We start from the raw sequence: 23,224 nt of genomic DNA on the forward strand, positions 1-23,224 counted from the left end.
AAACGAAGACATATAGACACACACGCGTGCAACACATCCTCCTCCCCCCACCTTCCGCACACACACACACACACACACACACATACAGCAACCAGTCACGTACGCCTTCGGCCCTAGTTATGACGTCAGAGCCAAAATAACAAGGGAAGGAGACCCATTCCTGTGAGAACTGCCTTGTTCGGCGAGCGACCCCCAAGGGCGGCGCGTTACCGCCGTTGGCTCGTTACCCGAGGCTGTGTGGGGGGGGGGGGTAGAGTGCAGCAGCCCTGGTCGAATGTGGAGAGACGAGACTTCACCCGCCCGTCTGACATAACAGGAGAGATGGGCGGTAAAAGAGTGAGAGAGAGAGAGAGAGAGAGAGAGAGAGAGAGAGAGAGAGAGAGAGAGAGAGAGAGAGAGAGAGACGTCTCTCATTCCTGGGGCGGGAGACACCACACACACACACACACAATCATCCATCATTGGTAATCGAACCCTGGACACTGACACATTCCCCGAACACCCCCAACCCCCCTACCTGTAATATTACTCGACCCCCTCCAGCATATAGGTCGATATCGGGCGATGCCCCTGGGGTGTGTAGTGAGGGTCAACATCTCTGGTCATTATGGAGTAATATACCCTTGACGCACCGAGGCTCAGGGTCCTGACCATCTGCTCCACGACGCCAGCCAAACATCCGTCTGCGGCGTGAAGGTCCTTGTTGAAGGATGATGCTGGGTGATCCCGGACGACGGTGGATGATCCCGGACGATGGTGGGTGAATCTAGATGATCCCGGACGATTGTGGATGATCTCGGATGATCCCGGACGATGGTGGGTGACTCTGGATGATCCCAGAAGACGGTGGATGATCCCGGACGACGATGGATGATCCCGGACGAAGGTGGGTGAGTCTGGATGATCCCGGATGACGGAGGATGATCCCGGACGATGATGGGTGAATCTGGATGATCTCGGATGACGGAGGATGATCTCGGACGATGGTAGATGACTCTGGATGATCCCGGATGACGATGGATGATCCCGGACGATGGTAGATGACTCTGGATGATCCCGGGCGATGGTGGGTGACTCTGGGTGATCCCGGACGACGGAGGATGATCCCGGACGATGGTAGGTGAATCTGGATGATCCCGGATGACGGAGGATGATCTCGGACGATGGTAGATGACTCTGGATGATCCCGGACGACGGTAAATGATCCCGGATGATCCCGGACGATGTTGGATGGTCCTGAATGATGGTGGATAGTAAATAATGATGAAAGAAAATGGGGATGATGATCACGATGGAAGAAGGTAATGATGAGGGAGTGAAAGTGGATGATGGATCATACTGGTGTGTGGATGCGAATGGATCGAAGTGGATGATGGATGAGGATAAATGACTGTCCTTGATCGGTAATGAAACTATATATATATATATATATATATATATATATATATATATATATATATATATATATATATCTTGACCATAGTTAAGACATAGCCAAACTACTGGTGGATAAGACAAATTAAGCCAAGCCTTGCCTGAGCAGGTACTCCATTAAAGAACCTTAATTAACTATAAGATGATTAAAGGTCTGTCCATAGAGTGTAGTTTGAAAGGGATTAAAGACGAGGAAATTACATTTTTTTCTTCTTCTTTACGGTATGACTATAAATATCTTGAATGAGTATATGTTCATTAATTGTTGATCGTCCAAACCATCATGATGAGAGAGAGACCTAGTCAGGCCGAGGAAGGTGAAGGCTTGTAAGTGGCTGTTGGAGGCTTAAGCTGAATGGTCTGGGTGTGTGTGTTGTGTGTGGGGGGGGGGGGGGGAGCCGCTCTGTAGCTAACCTAACCTACGTAGACTCCAATACTCTAGCGAGGCCTGGGCGTTCCCCGCTGGGAACCCGAGTTTTGCATATAAAACTTAGGAGGGGGATTGTATGAACACAATCCCCTCCCCCTACCCACCCAACCCCACCCCACGATGAAAATGGATTCTAAACTGAAAGAAAACGTAGGGTTACCAGGAGAGAAAGAGAGAGAGAGAGAGAGAGAGAGAGAGAGAGAGAGAGAGAGAGAGAGAGAGAGAGAGAGAGAGAGAGAGAGAGAAGCATGTGATAGAATCGGGTAATTGTTAATGTAAGTCCTGCAGCCTCGCTTTGCAATGGTTTATTTATTTGAAGGAGGGAAGGCAGGAGAGGAGAGTCGGTCAGCTGCAACAACAGCTGGGCCAGAGTTCAGGGAAGCCGTGCGTTTTGAAGGTAAATACACGTTACAGTTTTGTCTGTGGACTGCAGTACACCATGAACGTGTTCGTCCTTGTAGGTCGTCACGCCTTCATTCTTATTGAGGAACGGCGATTTAAACTCTCGAGCACGACGGTACGACCCCTTAACCACGTCGGTACGACCCTTCAGTACGACGGTACGATCCTTCAGCACGACCCTGCGGTATCATGGCCTGGCTTTTGACTCTACTCTTTAAGAGTGAGGTCAAAAAGTTAGGTCGTCTTGATCGAGGGTCGTACCGTCGTGGCCAAGGGTCGTCCCTCGTGGTCAAGGGTCGCACCGTCGTGCTCAAGGGTCGTACCGTCTCGTGGTCAAGGGTTGAAAACAAAACTTTTGCCATGGGTTCATCACTATGTGGAGACACACACATATATATATGACGTATGGTTAAAAGGCGTGTAAAAACCCCGACCCTACCACAACCCTCCCCTGCATTCTGCCGGAACTGACCCACTTTCTTCCAGTACCATTGCGCCTTACGACACTGTCGTGAATTACCTTTGACTGTTTGCGCTCGAACGATGACCTACATCCAGGAGACGCGTGGCCCTCCCGAGGGGACAGTGCTGTAAACACTCCAGGGAGAAAGGTACATCGGAGAGAGAGAGAGAGAGAGAGAGAGAGAGAGAGAGAGAGAGAGAGAGAGAGAGAGAGAGAGAGAGAGAGAGAGAGAGAGAGAGAACTCCTTTGAAAGATAATGAGGCAGATTTAGTGATATCTCTGAAATGCCCTAACATTCCTCTTCCTGGAAGCCCTGTGGGAAATGGTTTCAGTAAATCGGCCTCCAACACCCACACCCTCACAGTGCGCGAGACTTGTAAATGAAAGAATACGGTGGCACGCATCTAACCCAGGTACACACACACACACACACACACACAGGTTCTGCGCGTGCACAGGTGGACTCCACGTTGCACCGTTGCAAAATCTTTTTCCCTCCATGACTTCGCAGGTCAGCGTCAGCACCACGGCCTCTGTGGTTCCCAGCGCTAGACCCGGGCACCGCCCCAGCTGGCCACTAGGAGGGCAGTATTGTCTCCTACCAGGAAACACCATGACTGGAGGAACAGCGTAATCTTAATTGATAACTTTTGAGTTTCTTATCAAATGCCGTGTCGTTGACCTCCTCCCCTCCCCCCCCCTCCACACACACCCCTTCATTTATGTATTGGTGTTCGTGGAAGTCATACAAGAGTGGCATTGTTCTCTCTCTCTCTCTCTCTCTCTCTCTCTCTCTCTCTCTCTCTCTCTCTCTCTCTCTCTCTCTCTCTCTCTCTCTCTCTCTCTCTCTCTCTCTCTCTCTCGTAATATTCAGATGTCAGGATTAATGTTGTATGGCGTGTGTCTATACGTGTGTATGTGTACATTGGTGATAGTAATATGATAACACTAGTAGTAATAATAATGATAATGAAAATGATAACGATAATGATAATAGGTATGATATTGATGACTGTAATGATAATGGTAATAACATTCTGTACTTTTTTTTTCGTATTCGTTCGCCGCTTCCCGCGTTAGCAAGGTAGCTCCCGGAGCAGGCGAAGAAGGACCTCATATCATCACATCTTTTCTCTTGGTATTATGTATAAGCCAGAGAAACCATAGTTTTCACCCACAGCTAAGCCGCACATACCCCTCTGTGGTTCTCACTAGCTACCTCAAAAGCTCTGGTTTAGCCCACTCCCAGCACGTCGTCCCCTGTATACCACATCACTCCATTTTTTTTTCCTATCCCATTCGCATCTCTTACCCTCCTGCAAGTTCAGGTCCCGATGACTCAGAGCCTCTACTACTCCACTCTTCCATCCCCTTCTCGGTTTGTCCTTTCCCCTTGGTCCCTTCACTCCTGACCCGTATAACCTCTTTGACCGTCTCTCTCTTCACCCCTCCTCTCCATATATCCAAAACCATTTCAGGTATACCCTGTTCACCTCTCCCTGTCATATATACTACGCTTGCTACCACACGTCTTTAACTGTCATTCCTCCCTCGATCATCCTCCTATCCACACCACATGTTGTCCTCTATTCCTTTGTGCTTGGGGCCCGAGACTCGAACCCGTCCAGCACTGTCAGGACTGCTGTACCATCATCAAACATGCCCATCTCTCCTCTTTCCACGCAGTCTTAATGCACCCAGGACCTTACCCTCCCACCTACCGTATGCTTTCTCTTCATCTCTCCCATGGTTCCATCTGATGCCATGTCCACTCCCACGTATCCCTCAGATTCACCCCATCCAAACTCACACTCGCACCAACCTCTCTTCCCTCCCGCGTTGAACCTTATTATCTTTACATTTATACACATTAACTCTCATCTTCCCTCCGCTCACGGGGCTTCCCCCAATTAAGATCCCAACTTCTGCAGATTTTTTTTTTTTAAGTTTGGGCGCACGGAGTCCAAGTATCTGAGTCTACAAAAGAATGTAGAGACGATTGTTGGAAGATCTGGTAAGTGGACAAGTTCCCCTTTTGTACATTATTACGAGCGAGTTCTACACTCGTTAGGCCGCCTCCCATGTGTGTGTGTGTGTGTGTGTGTGTGTGTGTGTGTGTGTGTGTGAGGGTGACTAGGATTTGGAGGGGGGGGTGAGGTGGTTAATGAGTTGGAGGGGCAGGAAATCCGTTACCCCACGAGGGCCGTCTGGACAAAGTTGAGTCATTGTTTATACGTTGTGGCAGGGAAACGTGCTCAGTTAATACCTCGAAAAGTGCCTCTCTTGTGAGTCATTCTCTTAACCCCAGCTGACCTGCGTTGACCTCCCCCCCTGCTGACCCGTCTCATCGGCGGCGGGAGATGTGTTGACCCCGGTTGACCCGTCTCATCGGCGGCGGGAGGTTCGCTGAAAACGGGACATCCTTAAAGGCGTTTGTCTAGACCAGGTCCCACGGAGAAGCGTCAGTATGATTGCTGTTGTGTGTTATGGGGGAAGAGAGTCTTACACTCGTGCTGCCCCGCCTCTCAACCTTGTATATATGTATCATGTCTTTTCTCTTACGTACACACACACACACACACACACACACACACACACACACACACAACACACACACACACACACACACAGGTACCCGCTTATCGACCAACCCCGATGAGAGGATGAACAGCTGGGTTGGCTGTGGGCCGACTGCCCTACCGAGGATTCGAACCCGGGTGGATCCGTGTGTGAATAATGGCCAGCGACGCTAGCCCGTGTGTGTGTGTGTGTGTGTGTGTGTGTGTGTGTGTGTGTGTAATGGGTATATGAGATGGTCTGTTAGTGCATTCAGTCACCTGCAGTGTCTCAGCCACCTTGAAAATAATGCGGGAGACATAGCAGGTAAATGCGGGAGTACACATGTGAATGCTGGAGATACGTGGGCTAGATGTAGGAGACATTTTACCTAAGTGGGTCACAGGAGTACTGACAAGGAAGGTGGGGGAGGGTGATTGCTATTTGAACGAGCGACTGAGAAAGGTCAGTGTCATGGCTGTAAACCCACCTCAGCAGGATTATTTTCTTTTCCCCCCATCCTGACCACAAACTGGAACTTCGTAGAAGCTGTTGTCACAACGTTCCCGTGTTGCTGGTGTCCACATACTGCCTACTGGACTGACCCAGGGCTGACCCAGGGCCACCTATTTCGGCGTTTGTGGACAGTTACCCGAGTGATGGTGAGATGCATGAGAGACACGTTCAGTTTCTGCCATAGAAGAACGAGTTTCACACTGAGGTTCTACTGTGGTGATACGAGACTATGGTAGAGCGTGAGGATTCTCACACGATCCTTGATGTGTATAAGAAATAGCACGAGGAACACGGACCGCTGTGGCCTCGTACATAGTCCATGCTACTAATGCACGTTTCCTTCAACCTTCAAAATCTCAGTGATCTTCTTCGGTTATCAGTACGGCTCTCCCGAGGCGAGATCCCAGAGGATATCCCATCCTCACCTCACTCGTGTTTGATGATCCACACTGAGAGCCTCTTGGGGAAGCCCGGTGTTGTGGCTCCTGATGAATGGAAAGTTCTTGACAGTGTGGCACCGGGGTCTGATGCTCAGGTTTCCCCTCTTTGGCTTTCCCTTCTCACTCTTGTTCCCTCATGATCAGCTTCCTTTCTGGCTGGTGTGTCTCCTTGATTACTGAGCATCAACTTTTTTTTTTCTTATCCAACACCAATGTTCTTCGGGGTAATATCCTTTCTCTTGATATTTATCTTTTTTTTTTTTTTTAAAAGAGCGAATTTACTCTCTTGGACAAATGAATACCCTCACACGCTCACTACTTAACATTACGCTCCTCCTTTTCTTTCAGACGCACTTCGTCGTTTCTTGTTCGAGCTACGCCTCGCCTCGCAACACCTACCTACATAAACTTAATTCTGGACAGGAATTCCCAGTGAAACAGACATAACCAGACTAATTTCAATGCCTATAGATCCGGTGTCTCCTTCTGTCTCTTCTAACACACCTCGCATAGCTCTGTAATCCAACTGCTCGACACAGTAAACATGCTGGTGTCACTGTAACAATTCATCACTTTTGGGAACCCCACATTACACTCATGGCCAAGTCTGCCTACAGAGCATCTTGAAGTCCTATTCAGATGCTCAAGATTCTTCTGATGCTGATGAGTTGCTTTCATTCTACAAGGGATTCAGTCGTCTTTGTACAGATTGTGGGTCTTAACTTCTGAGGTTCTGGTCCTGCAGACTGGCTCGATAGCACTCGTTCCTTGCTCCCACCCCTCCTAGTCTTGACCAGCTGTTCCACACTCTCTCCTTATTATGCAGATATTGCTTCGGTTTCTGCTGTTTGCTTGTGTGCCTCCGCCATTAGGTAGACCACGTAATGCTTGGCACTCTGGTCATGTGTAATCCTTTCACCTGGGTGAGGAGCCGGGTCCTATCATCAGGTGTCCACTGCTGGTGCAGACGCCACCCCGTGTCCCGCCCCCACGAGACGCCACCCCGTGTCCCGCCCCCACGAAACGCCACCCCGTGTCCCGCCCCCAACGAGGCTGGACGCCACGTGTCCCCAGCGTGGTTGAGGGCTTCCAGGAACCCCCAGGCAGATAAGTCCAGTTCTTGGAGCTTTTTATCAGTCGCTACTAAGCCAAGGTGGTCGAGTCCCCATGTACACACACACACACACACACACACACACACACACACACACACACACACACACACACACACACACTCACACTTTTTTTCATGTAACCTACCTTTTCCCCCCTAGGGTTCCCCCTTTTTCACCCTGCTCCCCCCAGCCCCCCAGGCCCTCCCCACTAGACACCACCCCCCTGTAGATGTCACAGTGGAAGCGATGCAGGTGGAGCCATATGCTGGCGTGTCCCGGCAGGGACGAATTTCGGTCGTTCGCCACCAGCCAGCCAACCCATATACCGCGGGGGTTAGCAAACTCTCGCCGTGTCATCGGGGTTCAGTTGACCCTTGTGCCCCTCACCCTCCTTCAGCATGAATACACGACCTTTGGACACGGCGGAACGACCTGTGAGCACGACGATGTACGACCCCCTGAATCCGTCGGTACGGCCCCTTGGGTATCTTGGCCCCGGCCTTTGACCTGACCCTCAACGGTCAGGTCACAGGCTCTCGCGGGTGGGAGGGAGGAGGTCGTGGCATCGTCGTGCTCAAGGGATTAAACTAACGACCACACGACTGGCATCTCTCTCGTTCCTTCTCCCCTCAGGGATCCAGGCACATACAGGAGGTGCGGGGAGGAGGTGTTGGCAGCCGAGGAGGTGTTGGCAGCCCTACTTACGTAGCAGACGACACAGTCTGAGGGAAAGGGGCGTGGGTGGGGGGATGGTACTCTGGCCTTGTTGACAGAACACACACACACACACCCTACCCCCGTCCACCCCTCCTCACACCTCACTCCCACACGACGGTGTTCGATAACGTTGAGTGAGTACTGGAAAACCTGGCGGATTGCTGGACGTTACGTCAGCGATACGCAAGGCCATGTGGGTGTTCTCTCTCTCTCTCTCTCTCTCTCTCTCTCTCTCTCTCTCTCTCTCTCTCTCTCTCTCTCTCTCTCTCTCTCTCTCTCTCTCGTGCCAGAGGCCCTCAGAGGATGGAGGGTTGTGGGGCGTTTAGAAGTGTAAACAAAATATGTGGTACTAGTGCTTGTGTGTGTGTGTGTGTGTGGATATGGTGTTTCCACAGCTGTCTTCCCCCCACCCCCCCCCCCCCTCTCGTCTGTGCCTTTCCAAGTATTAGGAAATGTGGGGGAACGTTCATACTGTGAAAACCTAGACGTGTGTGTGTGTGTGTGTGTGTGTGTGTGTGTGTGTGTACCAGTAGTCCTCCTGGAACCGTGACGGAGCGCGAGCGGGTGTGACGGAGCTAAATAACAGAACAATGAGGGGCTTTGTTAAGCCGGTGGGTTGTTATGCTACATGACGTCATCCACAGAGAGAGAGAGAGAGAGAGAGAGAGAGAGAGAGAGAGAGAGAGAGAGAGAGAGAGAGAGAGAGAGAGAAACCCTGGATCGCCATCCATTAGACTGGTTCCCCTACTAACCTCTCTTATCCTCGTAGCCTATGGGTAGGTATTCACTTCAGGTTAGGTTAGGTTAGGTTAGGTGGGCTTGAGAGCAAGGACCTGGCACGGTCATTAGGGAGCCGTCAGGGTAAGGTTGAAACCACAACCCGGAACACCTTCAGGTGTCCGGGTAAATGGAAGACCACATACACACACTCAGTAGGTGTGTGTCCCATGCATCTAAGGCTCGACCCTGGTGAGAAGGTGGCTAGGCAGGACAGAAGCCTTCGAGGTAGCGTTAAGAACAGAGGACTGAGCCTTTGAGGGAATATCCTCACTTGGCCCCCTTCTCTTTTCCTTCTTTAAGAAAACTAAAAACGAGAGGGGAGGATTTCCAACCCTTCCCGCTCCCTTCTCTTTTGATCGCCTTCGACGACACGCAGGGAGTACGTGGGAAGTATTCTTTCTCCCCTATCTCCAGGTATATATATATATTTATATATATATATATATATATATATATATATATATATATATATATATATATATATATATATATATATATATATATATATATATATATATACACACACACCAGTAGCCTAGCTCCTCAGGGATTAACGATAGAACCTGATGATAATACTTTTTTGGGACATCTCGTGTTTATGACTTAGTGACTGCAGAGCTTGTATACATATATGAAAATAGATAGGTCGAATGGCGATCGTAGCCCGTAAGGTTATATATGCCGAACATGGTAGTGGAGAGTAAAAGTCATGGCAGTAAGTCAATGTTGTCACAGCAAAGAGAAAAGAATGGTGTATACATTGCATCCATTTCACTTCCTGATTTCACTTCAGAGAACGGTAGGTGCATGACGCGGTATACGCGTTATAGAAAACGGAATTTGTCAGGGATAACATCTGTATAATGGGATTACCCCCAAAAGTTCAACTTAGATTTTACCCTCCAGTCGATATTCTGTCGCTCATATACTTGTGAATTTACTTGTCGTCGGTTCTGTCGTACTAAGAATTATTTTATCTATACAAGAAACATATCAAAGACGACAAAGCTTGGTCGAGGACGCCCTGCCTTGTGAGTTCTCCCAGTGAGTGGGGTCTCGTAGCCTTCGAGTCCTCTCGCGAACCTTTACGAGACTTATCTCGCCGTGGAACCTAGCATGATTGGAATGACTGCCTTCCATTAGTTCACCTACCCCTTGGGGCTTGGTCGGTAAATGGGTCCCTGGTTGAGGTGTTGGATGAATGCCACGCTCGTGACTCGAACCCATGCAAGTCCAACCCCGGGTTGGCTCGTGCTGCCTCATGGTCAGTAACTCTACCTACAAGTGTGTGTGTGTGTGTGTGTGTGTACATGCAGATATATATATATATATGTCCCTGAGAAGAGGGGAGAAAGTATACGACCCTCGTAATTCCTTGATGTCATATTAGGCTGTTTAATCAGTCTCCAGTACGGTATAATGTCAGTTACTCCGTGGCACTCCGGATACACACAATCCGCCCAGCTTTGTCTCTTATCTGGAACAGAACTCACTCTTTCGTGGAAATCTGAGAGGCCCAGTACACATGACCCATAATCTCCAGCGCCGTGTTGTCTGTCTGTCACTTCAGTAATTTCTTCCTATGCTGGGAGTCATCCATTCACTCTCTGGTTTTCGTCTCCAGAACATGGCAGGCCAGGTTCCTCAGGGAGACCCACCTGTGGTTCAGCGCCTCTCCTTTGTCTCCTCCCTTATGTACAGGTGTGACGTTTGCCCTTTTCCACTCCCTCTGGCACCTTGCGTTTCTGCTGCGACACCTCGAACGCTGTTTCAAGAAGTTTGTCTGAGAAAGGCGTGTGTAATTGCCTATTCATATTTACCTATTTTTGTACTGTATGGGGAGGGGTTTTTACACTCGTGGGGCCCCGTCCCTAAACATTCTCTATCGTCATACAGTTTCTTAAATTCATGTAGGCTGTCTGCATTGACCATGTCCTCTTACATTCTATACTTTTTATCCACCATTCTTATCTCATAAAAGTAAAGTACTTTTTTTACATCTTTTTTTACCAAGTGAATGTGTGTGTGTGTGTGTGTGTGTGTGTGTGTGTGTGTGTGTGTGTGTGTGATGGCCATCATTAGGCCATTCAGTTGCCGCAGTCAAAAAGCATTTGTGAAGTGGAGCAGCCATCTGGCGACACCACCTGGGGAGAGCAGAGACACCACCACCACCTCTGCCTGGAAAGAGCAGGTGCAGCAGCAGCAAGTCCACCATGACCGTCCATGGCGGAGATCCAGTACGTGGAAGTGGGAACAATGGACCAGTTGAGCCGTCATGGTGACGGGCGGGCGGTTAGAGGAACTGACCATACGGTGATATTTACTGCAGGTGACAACGTCCACGCGATCTCGTTCTCCCTGACCCAGGGCCTGTCCCACTCCCTTCCCCAGGCCTGCTCGGCTCCCTTCCCCACTCCACACGACCCAGTCCTAACAGGCAGGCTCCTTGACCCGCTCACAGCCCCCACGAGCCTGCCCCGTTCCCTACTCCCAGGGAAGGAATCTCGGAGATTGTGAACATAGGATGTAGCACCACACTCATTGCTAGTGACACAGGGTTCAGTGGAGGGAATTATTGTTATTCCTTTTTATGCTTGGTACTTATTTCCTGCGTAGCGAGGAAGCGTTAGGAACAGAGAACTGAACCTCAGGTAAAGTCTTCGCTTGGCTGCTGCCTCTCTCTCTCTCTCTCTCTCTCTCTCTCTCTCTCTCTCTCTCTCTCTCTCTCTCTCTCTCTCTCTCTCTCTCTCTCTCTCTCTCTCTCTCTCTTCCTACTTTTGAAGATTGATGATACAGGAAGGAAGGATTTCTATTTCCCCTCTCTAATCCCTCTTACTTATCTCTTACGATATGCAGGAAATTCGTGGGAAATGCTGTTTTTTCCCTTCCCCCAAGAGATAGTTACTATGTGGAGATAAACAGCAGTATGAGTGTGTGGGTCGGCAACATTAGGCATGCGTTAGGACTGTGAAGTACAAAATTATTTACCGAGAGTATCCGTTTATTGAATTGTCACGAGCTTCTAATTCTTATTTCGGTTAATTTCAAAGTGACTTGAGCGTTAACTCCACAGACTGACCTTGGGAAACATTGACGGCTTGTGGTCACTAATATATGAAGACAAAGCTTAGCCAATTCTATTCTTCCACCAACGAAATAGGGTCGAGATCTAAACTTTCTACATATGCATGTATTGTTAGGACCTTGGTGCTAATCTCACTCAGACTCACATGCAAGATAACATTTACAGACGCTTTGAAAAGCTCCGGGTTGCCCTGCCACACACCCTCGGAGGGAGACCATTTTTTACCAACTTATATCTGGGACCTCGGGTGATAGTACGACTGAATGTATGTGTAGTGGGAAGATGTAGTTCAAGAAATAGAGTTGGTGAATCTCTCTCTCTCTCTCTCTCTCTCTCTCTCTCTCTCTCTCTCTCTCTCTCTCTCTCTCTCTCTCTCTCTCTCTCTCTCTCTCTCTCTCTCTCTCTCTCTCTCTCTCTCTCTTACAGGTTAGGGGTATTAGGTGGGGATGCTAGTTGGATAGCTGTTGATCAGCGTCCTAGGATCATTTTATACTCAATGATTTATGACGACATGAACCTCTTCTGTGTGTTCTGTACTCAGTGATACATCAAACTCTGCAGTTTTCATGTAGATTGGACATAGCTCTGCATGAGCTATGGACAGAGGTTTCTGAGAAAAGAGGGACCATGCCTCTAGGAATCCTAGCTCCTCCCCCACTTGAAAAGTATTTATGTATATTGTCCCGTGGTGATAGGATGACCGTATCACCATACGCGTTACAATACTGGCTCTCTCTGAGTCTCCTCTGGAATTCACATCAAACTGACAAGAAAACCTAACTCGTGTTCTCATCATTCAGGCTTCCTCGTTGTATATGTCAGGGATATGGTTCGTCTTTGGCTCGGTGTTATGAATGTCCACATTTATCTAGATTCTTCCTTGACCTTTCACGTAGAAGGAGGCAGGGCCCCCGTCAAGCACTGTTTTAGTGAAGATTTGAGCATCTACTTTGTAGCGAGCCTTTCCCTCGCGCATATTTTCCAGCCTCATTGAAACGCTTGCACATTTGGACTCTTTCTCTGGAAAAATATTCCAGGTGCATGGCTGGCTGTAGAACGGAAGACAATTAATATGCATCAAGTGTATGGAAATAGGCATAGGGAAATAAAAGTTTAATCTAGCGGTCTCTGCGTCCGTGTGTTTATCTTCTTAACTTTTAGCCCTGCGACTTGCATCATGGCGCCTGGCCTAAGGGAGATAGACCACAATTCTCTGAAGGGATTGCTTCCAGAAAATCCAGAACTATGCACAATAGAGGCGACAGTTGTTACAGGATTGGAAGAGGTACTTTTCTGTCATTTGATACGATACTTAAAGATGATTGGGTTACTGTTAAGCGTCTAAACAGTTAGGTTAAAGCCGGCAAGCTGTTGAAATTTGTAGCCGAGTTGAAGTTAGTTAAGATGTATTGTACCCGGGTGGAGGATGAAGAGAACGTTTGATATCCAGGTTGACTTAACTACGTTTAAGGAAGGTCAAGATTTGTACCATGGTGTAAGCTTTGGAATCACTGGCCTATATTTTTCCCCTCGGACTAATTTGCTATTAACGTGGAGGCTTCCTTTCTCTGAACCAAACGTAGGATGGGTGTCATATGTTATGATAAAGATAGGAAAAGTAATTCATCATCTCATCCTCACTTCATTATTTCTGGCCGAAACTACATGGAATTGGTATTAGGAGACTCAAAATGATGCAAATTATGTATCATTACAGAAACATGTGAAAAACGTCTACTGCAAGAGGCCTTAATTTCCCACAAAGGAGAGTGTAACGTCATCTAATCATACCTAATCTAGGAGTAATATAATCAGTATCCAGATTCATCCTGATATATATATATATATATATATATATATATATATATATATATATATATATGGTGACTGAGTTTGGTAAAGTGTGTGGAAGAAGAAAGTTAAGAGTAAATGTGAATAAGAGCAAGGTTATTAGGTACAGTAGGGTTGAGGGTCAACTCAATTGGGAGGTGAGTTTGAATGGAGAAAAACTGGAGGAAGTGAAGTGTTTTAGATATCTGGGAGTGGATCTGGCAGCGGATGGAACCATGGAAGCGGAAGTGGATCATAGGGTGGGGGAGGGGGCGAAAATTCTGGGAGCCTTGAAGAATGTGTGGAAGTCGAGAACATTATCTCGGAAAGCAAAAATGGGTATGTTTGAAGGAATAGTGGTTCCAACAATGTTGTATGGTTGCGAGGCGTGGGCTATGGATAGAGTTGTGCGCGGGAGGATGGATGTGCTGGAAATGAGATGTTTGAGGACAGTGTGTGGTGTGAGGTGGTTTGATCGAGTGAGTAACGTAAGGGTAAGAGAGATGTGTGGAAATAAAAAGAGCGTGGTTGAGAGAGCAGAAGAGGGTGTTTTGAAGTGGTTTGGGCACATGGAGAGAATGAGTGAGGAAAGATTGACCAAGAGGATATATGTGTCGGAGGTGGAGGGAACGAGGAGAAGAGGGAGACCAAATTGGAGGTGGAAAGATGGAGTGAAAAAGATTTTGTGTGTTCGGGGCCTGAACATGCAGGAGGGTGAAAGGAGGGCAAGGAATAGAGTGAATTGGAGCGATGTGGTATACCGGGGTTGACGTGCTGTCAGTGGATTGAATCAAGGCATGTGAAGCGTCTGGGGTAAACCATGGAAAGCTGTGTAGGTATGTATATTTGCGTGTGTGGACGTATGTATATACATGTGTATGGGGGGGGGTTGGGCCATTTCTTTCGTCTGTTTCCTTGCGCTACCTCGCAAACGCGGGAGACAGCGACAAAGTATAATAAATAATATATAAATATATACTAATTTACCATAATAAAAAACTAATATAAAAGTTGTGTAAGCTGAAGTAATATAGTATGTACATAGTAATGCCTAGATTTACCAGTGAAAATGTAACATATTTTAGAATATGTAACTCTGCAGCTCTCACTTGCAAAACACTTCCGTGGAGAGAAACAGATTTTCACTCTTCAAAGTGTACATTTTTTAACCTGAAGGATGTATATTTGAGAAATGGCTATTAGGGATTAAAATAGCCCAAGTGTAGATGGTTAATATGAAATTACAAGTGACTTGACAGATAGATTAAGCTAAAAGGTTTATCCAAGGAAATATGATGGGATTGGGGTTGGGAATTCCACTTTTGCTAAGATGTTTTACATAAAGGGTGCATGGTTGAACATGCTTGATCTACATGTAAATGGGGATTAGGTTGGAGGTAAGAGAGTTTACTTTCTTTTGAATGCAGTGCTGAACAGTTGTTATATAACTTCATATAAAGTTTTTATACACTCTGTAATAAATTTTATCTTTTCCCCAATAGGTTGCATTAGAGGAATGTCGAGAGAAGCTGGGGGTTAATTGTGTTGCAGCAAGAGGTAGAGTGTTTATGGACATAAGCATTCAGGAGGTTTCAAAAGTAAGTAAACTGATGTTGAATTATTTGAAACATCAGTAATTAACTCAAATCATTAAATTATAAACTGATGCAATTTATGTATTTATTTGAGACTTGGTTATGATTTATGATTATGTTAACCTAATGAGTTAAGATGGTTGAAATGAAATAATTTAAAGTGTTTAGGACTTGCGGAATGGATTGAGTAAAGAGATGTCCAGGACTTAATGAATTAAGCAGTTATTGGTTGAGGGAGGTTTGCATACATGTAGAACACTGCGTAAAAAAAGTATATGTGGACAATTGACCCACAGCCTTCCATAATGATTCACCTGGCCCCTGATCATGTGGGAGGGTTAGTATTTCTGGCTGTGGTTGGTCCATCAGGTTTGAATCACACAGTGAATGAAGTGAAACCTGAGGAAAGGTTCACATTTTCATTACATCACTCATTGGACTCACTACACTATGGCATTTCAGCTAACGTATTCATTGTCGGCCACCAGTGTCATGGTCATACCAGTCAAGATGGAAACCTCATAGACAATACGCAGAGATATTGTAGCCATCCATAATGAGGGCTATAGCATTTGCGATATTACCTGTCATTTTTAGTATTCTCTGAAACACAGCAGCACAGTGGATTCAGTGACGAGCCAAAATGGATAACAGTCCTATTGCATAAATAACATTATACGTTATTCAAATAAACATTGAAAATTCCCTGAATATTTGACAGGATATGTCATTAGTAGCCGATATAGCTCCCACGTAACATGAGGGCTACCACTGTGTAGCAAGTCAGACACAAATTTTTCATTATCCATCGAAGTGTGTCTCATAATGTTTCACACATAGTATGCACTGATGCCTATTAATGAAAAAATTTCAATGATTTTTTTTACCTTTAGGTGGTTTTTATTTAGATAAAGGTGCATAAGATAACATTCCATTCATGTTTAGGCTTTGGAATAGTAAGAAATCAGAATTTATTATTAGTATTTCAGTCATTACCAAATGAGAGGAGGAATTATTAAAGAACACAATATAGACTGAATTCCCAGTTTCTGTAAACAGAGACCATTTATCTCTTAACAGCATGTTGTCCTTCAGAGCATTGTTGACTGTGTAAGTTGAACAAGGGTAGAGAACTCGTGGGAGTGATCCTTTCATGATATCAGTGAGTGTAAAATAACTGTTAAATGGATGTGTTTTAAATTGCAAATAACCAGTTTCAGTTCAAGAATGTTGGAATGTAGTCACGGAATGAGCTAAAGAGTTTTTTATAATGTACTCCACAACTTTGGGGTTATGTGCAACATCTGGCTTCAGATAACTGTAGGCAATACCTTATTTTCTTTTTGAGCTCATCATTTGGGACTGCATGGTGCAGATAGTGTCCTAGGTGGCATAGCTAGTGATATTCAGAATTACCAGAGGTCATTTTAACAGAGATGTATAATAAAACAATGAATAGGCTAAATATTTCCATCATAAGTGGCAATTGATGCCAAGCACATAAGAACACAGTGGGTATATGTATCAATGAATGTGTGAGAATGTATGGTAACTTTTATATAGGGAAGATTTTGCTATACTTTCTCTGCTTCATGTCCTTTGTAACACTTTTTTCTACATTGCTTTATATTTTTTTTTAAATTTTGCTTTGTCACTGTCTCCCGCGCCTGCGAGGTAGCACAAGGAAACAGATGAAAGAAATGGCCCAACCCACCACCACACACATGCACACACACACACACGTCCACACACGCAAACATACACACCCACACATCCCAATGTACACACATATATACATACACAGACACACACATATACACACATGCACACAATTCACACTGTCTGTCCCTACTCACCCCCATCGCCACTCCGCCACTTACGGAATAACATCCCCCTCCCCCCTCGTGAGGCAGCGCCAGGAAAAGACAACAAAGGCCCCATTCGCTCACACTCAGTCTCCAGCTGTCGTGCAATAATGCCCGAAACCACAGCTCCCTTTCCATATCCAGGCCCCACAGAACTTTCCATGGTTTACCCCAGACGCTTCACATGCCCTGATTCAATCCATTGACAGCACATCGACCCCGGTATACCACATCAATCCAATTCACTCTATTCCTTGCTCGCTTTTCACCCTCCTGTATGTTCAGGCCCCGATCACTCAAAATCTTTTTCACTCCATCTTTCCACCTCCAATTTGGTCTCCCACTTCTCCTCGTTCCCTCCACCTCCGACACATATATCCTCTTGGTCAATCTTTCCTCACTCATTCTCTCCATGTGCCCAAAAAACACCCTCTTCTGCTCTCTCAACCACGCTCTTTTTATTTCCTTACATCTCTCTTACCCTATTATTACTTACTCGATCAAACCACCTCACACCACATATTGTCCTCAAACACCTCATTTCCAGCACATCCACCCTCCTGCGCACAACTCTATCCATAGCCCACGCCTCGCAACCATATAACATTGTTGGAACCACTATTCCTTCAAACATACCCATTTTTGCTTTCCGAGATAATGTTCTCGACTTTCACACATTCTTCAAGGCTCCCAGAACTTTCGCCCCCTCCCCCACCCTATGATTCACTTCCACTTCCATGGTTCCATCCGCTGCCAAATCCACTCCCAGATATCTAAAACACTTTACTTCCTCCAGTTTTTCTCCATTCAAACTTACTTCCTCCAGTTTTTCTCCATTCAAACTTACCTCCCAATTTACTTGACCCTCAACCCTACTGTACCTAATACTAATAACCTTACTCTGATTCACATTTACTCTCAACTTTCTTTTTTCACACACTTTACCAAACTCAGTCACCTGCTTCTGCAGTTTCTCACATGAATCAGCCACCAGCACTGTATCATCAGCGAACAACAACTGACTCACTTCCCAAGCCCCTCTTTCCAAAACTCTTGCATTCACCTCCCTAACAACCCTAACCAAAAACAAATTAAACAACCATGGAGACATCACACACCCCTGCCGCAAACCTACATTCACTGAGAACCAATCACTTTCCTCTCTTCCTACTCGTACACATGCCTTACATCCTCGATAAAAACTTTTCACTGCTTCTAACAACTTGCCTCCCACACCATATATCCTTAATACCTTCCACAGAGCATCTCTATCAACTCTATCATATGCCTTCTCCAGATCCATAAATGCTACATACAAATCCATTTGCTTTTCTAAGTATTTCTCACTTACATTCTTCAAAGCAAACACCTGATCCACACATCCTCTACCACTTCTGAAACCACACTGCTCTTCCCCAATCTGATTCTCTGTACATGCCTTCACCCTCTCAATCAATACCCTCCCATATGATTTACCAGGAATACTCAATAAACTTATACCTCTGTAATTTGAGCACTCACTCTTATCCCCTTTGCATTTGTACAATGGCACCATGCAAGCATTCCGCCAATCCTCAGGCACCTCACCATGAATCATACATACATTAAATAACCTTACCAACCAGTCAACAATACAGTCACCCCCTTTTTAAATAAATTCCACTGCAATACCATCCAAACCTGTTGCCTTGCCGGCTTTCATCTTCCGCGAAACTTTTACTACCTCTTCTCTGTTTACCAAATCATTTTCCCTAACCCTCTCACTTTGCACACCACCTCGACCAAAACACCCTATATCTGCCACTCTGTCATCAAACACATTCAACAAACCTTCAAAATACTCACTCCATCTCCTTCTCACATCACCACTACCTGTTATCACTTCCCCATTAGCCCCCTTCACTGAAGTTCCCATTTGTTCCCTTGTCTTACGCACTTTATTTACCTCCTTCCAAAACATCTTTTTATTCTCCCTAAAATTTAATGATACTGTCCCACCCCAACTCTCATTTGCCCTGGATCTGGAGAAGGCATATGATAGAGTTGATAGAGATGCTCTATGGAAGGTATTAAGAATATATGGTGTGGGAGGTAAGTTGGTTGAAGCAGTGAAATGTTTTTATCGAGGATGTAAGGCATGTTTACGTGTAGGAAGAGAGGAAAGTGATTGGCTCTCAGTGAATGTAGGTTTGCGGCAGGGGTGTGTGATGTCTCCATGGTTGTTTAATTTGTTTATGGATGGGGTTGTTAGGGAGGTGAATGCAAGAGTTTTGGAGAGAGGGGCAAGTATGCAGTCTGTTGGGAAGTGAGTCAGTTGTTGTTCGCTGATGATACAGCGCTGGTGGCTGATTCATGTGAGAAACTGTAGAAGTTGGTGACTGAGTTTGGTAAAGTGTGTGAAAGAAGAAAGTTAAGAGTAAATGTGAATAAGAGCAAGGTTATTAGGTACAGTAGGGTTGAGGGTCAAGTCAATTGGGAGGTAAGTTTGAATGGAGAAAAACTGGAGGAAGTAAAGTGTTTTAGATATCTGGGAGTGGATCTGGCAGCAGATGGAACCATGGAAGCGGAAGTGAATCATAGGGTGGGGGAGGGGGCGAAAATCCTGGGAGCCTTGAAGAATGTGTGGAAGTCGAGAACATTATCTCGGAAAGCAAAAATGGGTATGTTTGAAGGAATAGTGGTTCCAACAATGTTGTATGGTTGCAAGGCGTGGGCTATGGATAGAGTTGTGCGCAGGAGGGTGGATGTGCTGGAAATGAGATGTTTGAGGACAATATGTGGTGTGAGGTGGTTTGATCGAGTAAGTAATTATAGGGTAAGAGAGATGTGTGGAAATAAAAAGAGCGTAGTTGAGAGAGCAGAAGAGGGTGTTTTGAAATTATTTGGGCACATGGAGAGAATGAGTGAGGAAAGATTGACCAAGAGGATATATGTGTCAGAGGTGGAGGGAACGAGAAGTGGGAGACCAAATTGGAGGTGGAAAGATGGAGTGAAAAAGATTTTGAGTGATCGGGGCCTGAACATGCAGGAGGGTGAAAGGCGGGCAAGGAATAGAGTGAATTGGATCGATGTGTATACCAGGGATGACATGCTGTCAATGGATTGAATCAGGGCATGTGAAGCGTCTGGGGTAAACCATGGAAAGTTATGTGGGGCGTGGATGTGGAAAGGGAGCTGTGGATTCGGGCATTATTACATGACAGCTGGAGACTGAGTGTGAACGAATGGGGCCTTTGTTGTCTTTTCCTAGCGCTACCTTGCACACATGAGGGGGATGTTATTCCATGTGTGGCGAGGTGGCGATGGGAATAAATAAAGGCAGACAGTATGAATTATGTACATGTGTATATACGTACATGTCTATGTGTGTATATATATGTGTACATTGAGATGTATAGGTATGTATATTTGTGTGTGTGGACGTTTATGTATATACATGTGTATGGGGGTGGGTTGGGCCATTTCTTTCGTCTGTTTCCTTGCGCTACCTCACAGACGCGGGAGACAGCGACAAAGCAAAATAGATAAATGAATAATATATATATTATGTGGGGATAGGGGAGAAAGAATACTTCCCACGTATTCCCTGCGTGTCGTAGAAGGCGACTAAAAGGGAAGGAAGCGGGGGGCTGGAAATCCTCCCCTCGCATTTTTTTTTTTTTTTTAATTTTCCAAAAGAAGGAACAGAGAAGGGGGCCAGGTGAGGATATTCCCACAAAGGCCCAGTCCTCTGTTCTTAACGCTACCTCCCTAATGCAGGAAATGGCGAATAGTATGAATATATATATATATATATATATATATATATATATATATATATATATATATATATATATATATATCTTTCTTTTTCTTTCATACTATTCGCCATTTCCCGCATTAGCGAGGTAGCATTAAGAACAGAGGACCGGGCATCTGAGGGAATATCCTCATCTGGCCCCCTTCTCTGTTCCTTTGGGAAAAAAAAAAACAAGAGGGGAGGATTTCCAGTCATATATATATATATATATATATATATATATATATATATATATATATATATATATATATATATATATTTTTTTTTTTTTTTTTTTTTTTTTTTTTGCCGCTGTCTCCCGCGTTTGCGAGGTAGCGTAAGGAAACAGATGAAAGAAATGGCCCAACCCACCCCCATACACATGTATATACATACGTCCACACACGCAAATATACATACCTACACAGCTTTCTATGGTTTACCCAAGACGCTTCACATGCCTTGATTCAATCCACTGACAGCACGTCAACCCCGGTATACCACATCGCTCCAATTCACTCTATTCCTTGCCCTCCTTTCACCCTCCTGCATGTTCAGGCCCCGATCACACAAAATCTGTTTCACTCCATCTTTCCACCTCCAATTTGGTCTCCCTCTTCTCCTCGTTCCCTCCACCTCCGACACATATATCCTCTTGGTCAATCTTTCCTCACTCATTCTCTTCATGTGCCCAAACCATTTCAAAACACCCTCTTCTGCTCTCTCAACCACGCTCTTTTTATTTCCACACATCTCTCTTACCCTTACGTTACTTACTCGATCAAACCACCTCACACCACACATTGTCCTCAAACATCTCATTTCCAGCACATCCATCCTCCTGCGCACAACTCTATCCATAGCCCACACCTCGCAACCATACAACATTGTTGGAACCACTATTCCTTCAAACATACCCATTTTTGCTTTCCGAGATAATGTTCTCGACTTCCACACATTCTTCAAGGCTCCCAGAATTTTCGCCCCCTCCCCCACCCTATGATCCACTTCCGCTTCCATGGTTCCATCCGCTGCCAGATCCACTCCCAGATATCTAAAACACTTCACTTCCTCCAGTTTTTCTCCATTCAAACTCACCTCCCAATTGACTTGACCCTCAACCCTACTGTACCTAATAACCTTGCTCTTATTCACATTTACTCTTAACTTTCTTCTTTCACACACTTTACCAAACTCAGTCACCAGCTTCTGCAGTTTCTCACATGAATCAGCCACCAGCGCTGTATCATAAGCGAACAACAACTGACTCACTTCCCAAGCTCTCTCATCCCCAACAGACTTCATACTTGCCCCTCTTTCCAAAACTCTTGCATTCACCTCCCTAACAACCCCATCCATAAACAAATTAAACAACCATGGAGACATCACACACCCCTGCCGCAAACCTACATTCACTGAGAACTAATCACTTTCCTCTCTTCCTACACGTACACATGCCTTACATCCTCGATAAAAACTTTTCACTGCTTCTAACAACTTGCCTCCCACACCATATATTCTTAATACCTTCCACAGAGCATCTCTATCAACTCTATATATATATATATATATGTATGTATGTGTGTGTGTTTGTGTGTGTGTGTATATAAAAACAGGAATTCACAAAGGCTGATGTAGAAGATTGGTTTCAGTGCATATAACGATGGTTCAAGCACGAGCTTTCACTGTATTCTGTAGTTATATTACACATTCCCTATTTTAGTTTGTCACAAAATTTAAGCATTATTTTTTGCTGATGATCATACAATTGTATGTTTTGAAATTGTTGTCTAACAGTAAGGGTTTCCTCCTATTAACAAGGTTTTCCCTTTGCAGGTTTTAAAGCTTCGTGCTATTGACAATGTAAACATTGTAACAACAATGGTCGATAACTTCTCCTTTCCAGAAAACAGGGTAAGTTAACATTGCCAGTTTGTTCAATGGGCTGATTAGTTAACCAGATATTGTTGTGAGAATTTTATAGTTAAACCCAAACACATAAACCTTAAATTACTAACTATGGATAATGGAACATTATTGCAAGAATTGGTAGATATTTGGTTGGCCTTGGTTGCCTGTGAAAGCACTGCTCTGGGAGAATTCTAGGTATTGCACCCTCTAAAATACATGGTTCTTTTCTTTGGCCACATTCACACTGCAACATCACTTGGTGTCATTTTTTTCATATACCCTGCACTAAATTGGATGATTTCTGGTT

General features: G+C 45.4%; 1 protein-coding gene across 3 annotated transcripts in view; it reads left to right on the forward strand.

Moving 5' to 3' along the window:
* LOC139747417 (tRNA (guanine(6)-N(2))-methyltransferase THUMP3-like) overlaps nucleotides 1-23,224 on the forward strand; it is a 106,580-nt gene that overhangs the window by 63,343 nt on the left and 20,013 nt on the right. For 2 of the 3 annotated variants that reach the window (XM_071659747.1, XM_071659748.1), the window contains exons 4-5: nucleotides 15,271-15,366; nucleotides 22,843-22,920. In XM_071659747.1, coding sequence (XP_071515848.1) covers nucleotides 15,271-15,366; nucleotides 22,843-22,920 — 174 coding nt within the window. Of the gene's footprint in view, nucleotides 1-13,111; nucleotides 13,224-15,270; nucleotides 15,367-22,842; nucleotides 22,921-23,224 lie in introns of those variants that run through there. The other variant, XM_071659749.1, reaches the window with a different exon arrangement.

The sequence above is a fragment of the Panulirus ornatus genome, chromosome 68 (assembly GCF_036320965.1).
Source record: "Panulirus ornatus isolate Po-2019 chromosome 68, ASM3632096v1, whole genome shotgun sequence".
In the NCBI taxonomy this organism is placed as follows: domain Eukaryota; kingdom Metazoa; phylum Arthropoda; class Malacostraca; order Decapoda; family Palinuridae; genus Panulirus; species Panulirus ornatus.